Source organism: Myxocyprinus asiaticus, chromosome 43, assembly GCF_019703515.2.
Source record: "Myxocyprinus asiaticus isolate MX2 ecotype Aquarium Trade chromosome 43, UBuf_Myxa_2, whole genome shotgun sequence".
In the NCBI taxonomy this organism is placed as follows: Eukaryota; Metazoa; Chordata; class Actinopteri; order Cypriniformes; family Catostomidae; genus Myxocyprinus; species Myxocyprinus asiaticus.
This window is the reverse complement of record NC_059386.1, coordinates 27,641,776-27,651,384: the sequence shown is the minus strand read 5'-3', so window position 1 is coordinate 27,651,384 and position 9,609 is coordinate 27,641,776. Positions and strand designations below refer to the sequence as shown.

At 40.0% G+C, this 9,609-nt stretch overlaps 1 protein-coding gene across 1 annotated transcript; it reads left to right on the top strand.

Moving 5' to 3' along the window:
• The first annotated feature begins 1,641 nt into the window (after positions 1-1,641).
• LOC127433611 (olfactory receptor 51E2-like) lies at positions 1,642-2,640 on the top strand. The gene has a single exon (XM_051685646.1). It carries the CDS (start codon positions 1,642-1,644, stop codon positions 2,638-2,640), a length of 999 nt encoding a protein of 332 aa, XP_051541606.1.
• Positions 2,641-9,609: the final 6,969 nt, after the last annotated feature.

Genomic DNA, 9,609 nt, shown 5'->3' with positions numbered 1-9,609 from the left:
CAACAGTCTTGTTACGGAAGTAAAAATCCCATTAATTTTTTCCATAGACGAATAGATTTTGAACGATAACTTATAAACCTATAAACACAGACCTAATGTGAGCTCAAAGGTTGTTCATGGATGGTATATGCATCCATGGAGCCATTAGTCTGCATTATTTCAACTTCATTTTGTTCAAATTGTATTTGATAGTGGAATTCCTTGTGAACAACTACTGTACATTTCCTATGGTCCAGCAGAGAAAGCTTCACAAATGAGAGAACTGTGGCCAACAAAGCCAGCAAAACTATCCCAAGATCGACCGCCCACTTCCATTATTCGCTTCCATTATACTTATAATCAACAACCTAAAATCTTTTTTTATTAAATTACATAATTCCTTATGCTTCATGGGATTGTAGTTTGTGCCCTCATGAAAGACAGTAAGTAAACAGTCTTGAAACACGACTGCCCTCTATTGATCATGTTTCTCCTGCACCGCCTAATGTAGTGTCATGCCGCGTGAAATCACAGGATCTGTTACCCTTTGACGCACATTCTCAACGGCCGCTTCTGTACATCTCTTTTTATGAGGGAAGGAATTAAAAACTCTTCCCATAAAGCATTGCAAATTACTCTCACTTCATTAGGAACACCTGTACACATACTTATTCATGCAATTGTCTAACCAGCCAATCGTGTGGCAGCAGTGCAATGCATAAAATCATGCAGATACGGGTCAGGTTTACGGTGCCAAAAACAAAAAAACATACAGAGTGGCAGTTCTGCGGATGGAAATACCTTGTTGATGAGCGAGGTCAACGGAGAATGGCCAGACTGGTTCGAGTTGACAGAAAGTCTACGGTAACTCGGATAACCACTCTGTACAATTGTAGTGAGCAGAATAGAATCTCAGAATGCACAACATGTTGAACTTTGAGGCAGATGGGTTACAACAGCAGAAGACCACGTTGGGAACTTTATTAGGACCATAGTGTTCCTAATAAAGTTCTCAGTGAGTGTATTTAATCCAATCTGTTATTGTATCTTTATAATGTATTTTCTGATCAGTAAACAAGTGTGTCTATTTATACATTTAACTCAGGGGCACCCAACCCTGCTTCTGGTGAGTACGATTTTCTTTCTATTATTCTGTAATATTTAAACACAGCTATAATCATTTATTAGGAATGATTGACACTGTGTATAGGTTGCTCCTACCCATTCTTTCACATGTCTATAGAGAGATGGTTTGCGGCATACACTACAGTGCCTGCTCTTAGAGATCTAATATAAATGTGTCTGTCTGGTAGTAGCTGTATTGACAGCGTGCCAACTTTGGAGAGGGTACAATATAAATCATGTTTTTCCTATCATGACACTTTATAATAACTTTCATTAATAAATCATTATCAATCATTTTAAAATGTTTAAAAGTAGTTGTACATTAAAATGTGAATTAAAATGTGAATATATATTATCAAGTAATAATCAAATTATTGTAATGAAATTTAAGTTATTATAAGGTGTTACCATTGATCTTATTTATATGACTAATTTCATTAATTCAGTATAATTATAAATTAATACAATATTCTCTATTATCAATTCTATAAACATTTCTTTATCACAGGTGACAGAAAAAGCCAGACAGCGGGCATCATGACCTCAGTGCAGTTTGACTCATTTGCGAATGTGACATTTGTTCGTCCCACAACATTCTTCATCAATGGCTTTTCTAATGTACCACATGCAAAGTACTACTATGTGTTTTTGTGTTTTGTGTATGCTGTGACTGTTTTGGGGAATTCTTTAATTATGTTTACCATTTATTTGGCCCGTAGTCTCCACACAGCCAAATATATTGCCGTCTTCAATCTGGCCCTTTCTGATCTGGGTGGGAGCTCGGCTTTGATTCCAAAACTTATAGATATGTTTTTGTTTGAGCACCAGGAGATTACATATGAAGCCTGCTTGGCTAATATGTTTTTTGTCTTTCATTTCATGACCCTGCAGTCTTTAACACTCCTTGCTCTGGCTTATGACAGAATGGTTGCTATTTGTTTTCCTCTAAGGTACCAAGCCATTGTAACCAAAACAGCCATGTTTCTGATTGTAGGTGTTACGTGGATTTTGTCTGTAGTGATTAATGTTTTACTTGTGGGTTTGATAACAAGACTGTCTTTTTGTAGATCTACTGTGGTCAGTAGTTATTACTGTGATCATGGCCCTATTTTTAGATTAGCTTGTAATGATAATTCCATGAATAATATCATGGCATTTGTTTGCTTTGCTCTTCTTGTTTGCACTCCAGTGATACTCATAACAATCACATATTTCTGCATTGCCGTGGCTTTGCTCAAGATTGCCCATGGAGCTGAAAGGATAAAAGCCATGAAAACCTGCACCTCCCATCTTATGTTGGTGGCAATTTTTTATCTCCCATCTTTAAGTGTTAATATTGCAGCTTCTGTAACATCTATCCATCCAAATGCCAGGATAATTAACAATTCCCTGACACAGACAATACCACCTATGCTGAATCCACTCATATACACTCTAAAGACAGAAGAGGTCATGCAGTCCATAAAAGAATTGTACAAACGAAGCAAAGTAAATACTACTGTGGAAAGAAATATGAAATACTGTCGGGGAAATTAAAAAGATAAATACAGGTTTAATTTCACAACTTCCCATTAAGTGATTAATAATAGTGGGAGGTGCATTTTGTCCTCAATATAATTCTTTATCTGCCTGAATGAAATTCTTCTGCTGCTTCAGTGCTATCTAAATATCTGATTAGTAATATACAGTAGTTAATTGGGAGCATTTAATAAATACCTAATTAAACAGAATTGGCTGACTTTGTGTCTAGATGTTGTGAGATAATTTTACAAACTACTCATGGTATTAGAATTACACATTAGAGTGCTCCTCTGTGTATGTGATGATACAGGATTCAGAATTTGTGTTTAAACAAGCCAAATATCTGTGCTGGAGCTTAGTTATGCTGTTTTTTGTATGTTTAGTTAAAAACACTATACAAATAAGTTCAGTCAAGATTCTAAATAATTAAGATTTAAACACAGCGAACACACCTTAGCATTTTTCTGTAATAATTTTGGGTTAAATATATTGTTATCTTTAAGCTATCATTAACTGACATTTGTGAGAGTACTTTAATTATCTGCTAACTACTGGACATCTTCTTTTGGGAATCAGTTGATCTTGTATCGCTTGTGCATGTGTAAACAGTATGACTAGTCAGTAATTTTTTTTTCCATTCTGTGTGATATGACATGTAGTAGCTATTTGTTTACCCCTGAGGAACAATTTGATTGTGACCCACAGACAGTGGGCCTCATTCAATAATAATTGTGTGGATTTTGCTTACTTATATGCACAGGAAAACTTTTCACGAAAAATTCCCGGCAGATTCACAACAGGTGCATACGCACATGAATTTGTCCTTACACTCATTCTAATGTTAATGAATACAGATTATTCTTATTGAAGGAGCGCGTGCACGAAGTTAATAATTTGAACACCCAAACCATCTCCATATAAAGGCTTTAAGCACCACCATACCTATACAGCTGTAAATGTGTAGAGAAAGATGCTGACGAACGTGCCAGCATCTTATAAGATTTACGTAGAATCGCTGGTGGTACTGTGTCACGAATTCCGCTCTTCAAGGTAAAGAAACTTCCGTGTCAGTGCGATGTTGTGCAATACACAACATGCTAAAGCAACCTGACAAAACCTTTCTGGGCTGTATAGAACCATTCCACCAGCTCCATCCAAGTACATCCAACAGCATTTTACTTAAAGCGATACTGCACTCTATCACTGTGCGGGTATGGGCAGATCCAGAACCCAGCTCGAGCTATAACGCACATCATTTTTGTTACTTTTAAATAAGACTTTATATAGTAAGATATTTTATATATGTGCGTGTGTGCATAAACAGTATATATATATATATATATATATTAGTGTATATAATTTCATTTACTTTATAAGGACACCGGAAGTATGTGATTTTTGCGTATGTGTGGTTTCAGTTGGTCCTAAATTTGTTTGTAAATTTTGAATACATTTTAGTACAAGTTATTTGATGAATCATGATTTCTTCGTGAAAATGTTCGTACACAAATTTCATGCACAGATACAGTTGAAGTCAGAGGTTTACATACACCTTAGCCAAATACCTTTAAACTCAGTTCCCTATCACTCACTCACTCGATAAACAATAAACTGTTAAGCATTGTATAGCTAATATGGGTATAGTAATGTTCAAGTTAACACGTTATCTTGTATTACCATATATTTAAGAATTAATTGTTATTTGTTTTATTTGTGTACTATAATAATTACTTACAATTATATAGCGTTTTTCTAGGCACTCAAAGCACTTTACATAGTATAGGGAGAATCTCCTCAACCACCACCAGTGTGCAGCATCTGCCTGGATGATGCGACGGTAGCCAGAGTGCGCCAGAACGCCCAACACACACCAGCTATTGATGGAGAGGAGAGTAGAGTGATGTAGCCAATTCAGGGATGGAGATTATTAGGAGGCCATCATAGATAAGGGCCAATGGGGGGAATTTGGCCAGGACACCAGGGTTATACCCCTACTCTTTACGAGAAGTGCCCTGGGATTTGTAATGACCACAAAGAGTCAGAACCTTGGTTTAACGTCTCATCCGAAAGACGGTGCTTTTTACAGTATAGTGTCCCTGTCACTATACTGGGGCATTAGGACCCACACAGACCGCAGGGTGAGCACCCCCTGCTGGCCTCCCTAATACCACTTCCAGCAGCAAACTTAGTTCCCTATCTGTCACTCACTCGATGTTGTGTCGATGTAGTGACACTAGGGGTCACTCTTGGGAGCCCCAAACACCTCTGCTTTTTGAAAAAAGTCCAATGGAAATTGGCGAGTGGAATTTGCATGCCACGCCCCCGGACATACGGGTATAAAAGGAGCTGGCATGCAACCACTCATTCAGATTTTCTCTTCGGAGCCGATAGGTTCTATTCATTGAGCTGAAGTCACTGAGTTCATTCACCTCGTCTGCTGGATTTACGGCACATTTCAGTGGCTTCTCCCCCTCTGCACCCGTGGACTACAGAGAATGGCCCTGGGTACTTCCGCAGAACAGCAAAAAGAGAGTATATTCTAAAAGAGTATATTTTCAACTCTAAAAGAGGGGCACACACGGAACGTCTTTTTAAAGATGCCTTTCCGTTTGTGTTATTCCTGGTCCGAACAGGTAAGTTCTGGGACAGCTGGCCGGGTGTACCGCTTGCGCATAGCACCCTTCCCCTCCCATGAGGTGAAGACGTGCGCTTTTGACTCCCAGTCGTGTTCACAAGTTGTGATCCCTGGATGAATTTCCTCCTTAGCCCTGAGGCAGACGAGTTTGCAGAGAAACTTGCTGTCGGCCCAATACGTGTGCTAACTAGGCCCTGTACTGAGGTAGGTGCTCCACATGTGGTGGTTCCCCGTAGGTGACCCCATGTGATATCTTCCGCTAAATTGTTTCCCCGTCGGTAAACTGCGTCTTCCTTGGGCAGAGGCCCCTCTGCCCCAGGTCACCATGTTTGCAGAAACTCCTCCCCCTCGGGTAAGACCTACCATGGGACTTCTCCACATGACATACTTCCGACGAGACACGGTAAGACCATGTGACGTATTTCCACTCAAAATACCCCCCCCCCCCCCACCCGGGGTGTGGTCTTCGCGGTGTCTTCCCCTTCGGAGTGACACCCCCCCAACGTAGACATTTATGGCCCCGGTCGGTTAAAAAATTCCACTCTTTTTGGGGAGAAAAAAAGAGGAAAAGAGGCCACGGCTGGGCTAGCCTGTCCCTATTTTTTGGGCAGTCGACTTGTTCCCGAAGGACCGTTCGATGCTCATAAGAGTGTTGGGGGAGGTTACGTGACGGCCTGGTGTGCTGGCTACAAGGCACACAGCGGTCTGCCCGTCTCGCACTGCCAGTCCACGTAACACAGTTCAGCTAGTTGTGGCGTTTTGTATAGGGACCCCTAGTGTCAATACATCGACACAGCATCAAGTGAGTGACAGACAGGGAACGTCCTGGTTACTTTCGTAACCGCCATTCCCTGGTGGAGGGAACGAGACATTGTGTCCCTCTTGCCACAATGCTAAACTTCCCGCTGAAATGGCCGGGACCTTGTCTCGGCTCCTCAGCACAAAACCTGAATGAGTGGTTGCATGCCAGCTCCTTTTATACCCGTATGTCTGGGGGAGTGGCATGCAAATTCCACTCGCCAATTTCCATGTGTTTGGGGCTACCAAGAGTGACCCCTAGTGTCACTACGTCGACACAACGTCTCGTTCCCTCCATCAGGGAATGGAGGTTTATCAGGGAATGGAGGTTACGAAAGTAACCAGGACGTTTTTCACAATTCCTGACATTTAATCGTAGAAAATATTCCCTGTCTTAGGTCAGTTAGGATCACTAATTTATTTTAAGAATGTGAAATGTCAGAATAATAGTAGAGAGAATGATTTATTTCAGCTTTTATTTCTTTCATCACATTCCCAGTGGGTCAGGATTTTACATACAATTTGTTAGTATTTGGTAGCATTGCCTTTAAATTGTTTAACTTGGTTCAAACGTTTTGGGTAGCCTTCCACAAGCTTCTCACAATAAGTTGCTGGAATTTTGGCCCATTCCTCCTTCCTCAGGTTTGTAGGCCTCCTTGCTCGCACATGATTTTTCAGTTCTGCCCACAAATTTTCTATTTTCTATTGCACTTTTAGCACCAAACTACGTTCATCTCTAGGAGACAGAATGCGCCTCCTTCCTGAACAGTATGATGGCTGATGGTCCCATGGTGTTTATACTTGCGTACTATTGTTTATACAGATGAACGTGGTACCTTTAGGTATTTGGAAATTGCTCCCAAGGATGAACCAGACTTGTGGATGTCCACAATTTTTTTCTGAGGTCTTGGCTGATTTCTTTTGGTTTTCCCATGATGTCAAGCAAACAGGCAGTGAGTTTGAAGGTAGGCCTTAAAATACATCCACATGTACACCTTCATTTGACTCCAATTAGCCTATCAGAAGCTAACTGGCTAATTGCCTAAAGGCTTGACATAATTTTCTGGAATTTTCCAAGCTGCTTAAAGGCACATGAAATCTGTGGAGTGGTAAAAAAATGAGTTTAAATGACTTCAACCTAAGTGTATGTAAACTTCTGACTTCAACTGTATGTGTGTATGCACGGTTAGTGAATGAGGCCCAGTATGCAAATTATACAATGACTTTCAGAGGGTCACCTCTTTTCATGATAGAGGTATAAGGCCATGTAATGCCAGAAATCGGAAACAGTAGGTTGACTTTTTTTTTAGCTAAAATAGGTCTGTGCTTACAGAAATTCTAAACACTGTGGCCAAAGTGGTAAGTGTTTTTTGGTGTACAGGCCAACCTGGTCTCATAGTGAAAACGTGACTCTATATAAGTTTTTGCAAAACTTGTTATACATGTCTCCAGTTACAATTCCCCACAGTTTCCAGGTGAAATGGACACTAGAGGTGCTACAACTGTGTTTTGTCCACTTTCACTCAAATCATGACTTCAGTGGCTGATTATGACTTTATAAACACTTATTTTTCTCTCTTTTACTCAGACCCTGCTATGTTATGATATCGAGACACTTTTAGTCTAACGCATCTTTTGAAAAATTATACATTTTTACATTTGTATTACAGACCCACCTACATATATACACTTATTCCTATATCATTAGCTTGAACGGTAGCTCACCACATAGATGTGTTGAACTTTGTACTTGAAGGATTGCGGTTCAAAACCAGACAAGATCTCTAGCTGACACGTGACATGACAGAGACATAGAAGTGACATGAATTAAAGTGGTTGCTTCAGAAAATGTTCTTTTCATTTCACTTCTGCATTTTAAAATACTATCGGTTAAGTTTAGGTGTTGGTTAAGTTAAGTTGGTTGTAAACTCTCATTTCTCTTTAAAGACACTATTGGTTAAGTTAAGCGTAAAGTTGTAGGTAAGGGAGGTACGTTTTATTAAAACCTCCATCTAAAACTCATCTTAAAAACTGATTACAACCTAATTTCGCTCTGTTTTAGCGCCCGCTGCTAGACATTTCACTTGCAGCCAAAAGTGTTTTGTGTCAAATTTCAGTTTTGCAAAAACATTGCAATGTTGGGGCTTGGGTAGTTCAGCGAGTATTGACGCTGACTACCACCCCTGGAATCATAAGTTTGAATCCAGGGTGTGCTGAGTCACTCCAGCCAGGTCTCCTAAGCAACCAAATTGGCCCGGTTGCTAGGGAGGGTAGAGTCACATGGGGTAACCTCCTTGTGGTCGTGATTAGTGGTTCTCGCTCTCAGTGGGGCACGTGATAAGTTGTGCGTGGATCGCGGAGATTAGCATGAGCCTCCACATATGGAGTCTCCGCGGTGGAGCCACGTGATAAAATGCATGGATTGACGGTCTCAGAAGTGGAGGCAACTGAGACTTGTCCTCCGCCACCTGGATTGAGGTGAGTAACAGTGCCACCACGAGGACATACTAAGTATTGGGAATTGGGCATTCCAAATTGGGAGAAAAAAAAAACCTTGCAATGTTCACGTAAATTTCATGAGACCAGGCTGGTATGGGCACATGTGAGCTCCATTTTCTGTGTGTAATGTCCATGGAGGGGCAACAAAAGCAAATTGTGAAGCAAGTTGTTTTCAGCTGTACAGGCTGTAATACAGTGAAGAGGAAGGCAAATTTTATTAACTGTTCCCCCAACTCAAACCACCAACCTTAACCTAACCATCAGTGGAATAAAAGTTTTATTTTAGAGGGAAAAATATAACCTCCAGATCGCACTAGTCACTGATTATATGGAGGTGATTACTTCCTGGTTTAAACGTGGGACCCGAACCCCGGGTCTCCCACACTGCTGATACAATGTGCTTCCGGTCATGCCACAAGGGAAGGTAAACACGCTGGAGCCGAAGGAAAAATGCCTGACAGGACATGCCGCTTGTCAGTGAGTCAGCATTATGTGGTCGATTCTAGGATACTGGATCTCTCAAAAACATGCTGACATACCGTGTGATCATGTTGGTAATGCAGAAATGTGCTTCAGTTAACTAAATTTAATAAATTAATCATTAATTTGGACCTTAATTATTTAAAGAAATATATGCTGTCAACTAACAGACAACAACATAACCCAGCCCTTAGTATACACTCAGCACAATGCCCCTTATACCTCAAGTCTTTAGGGAGAAGTGTTGCATCATGATCTATAATGCCAAGCTCCAGGAGTAATATAATATAAATCTGATTAATAGCTGGTGGAATATTAACATGGTACCAACTCTGAAGAAGGTAGAGTATAAACCATGTGCTTCATCTGTTTCTCTCTAATGATTTTTGAAATTGTTCCTATTAAAATTAGTTCAATATTATTATTATTATTATATCAAAGAACATTAAGCATTTTTTGCTCATAAATGCACAGATACTGGAAATTAAATATTTATTTCATTATTTTCTGTTACTAATTGCATTTCTTATCACAGGTTACACTACAACCCTGACAATAAGACGACAATTATT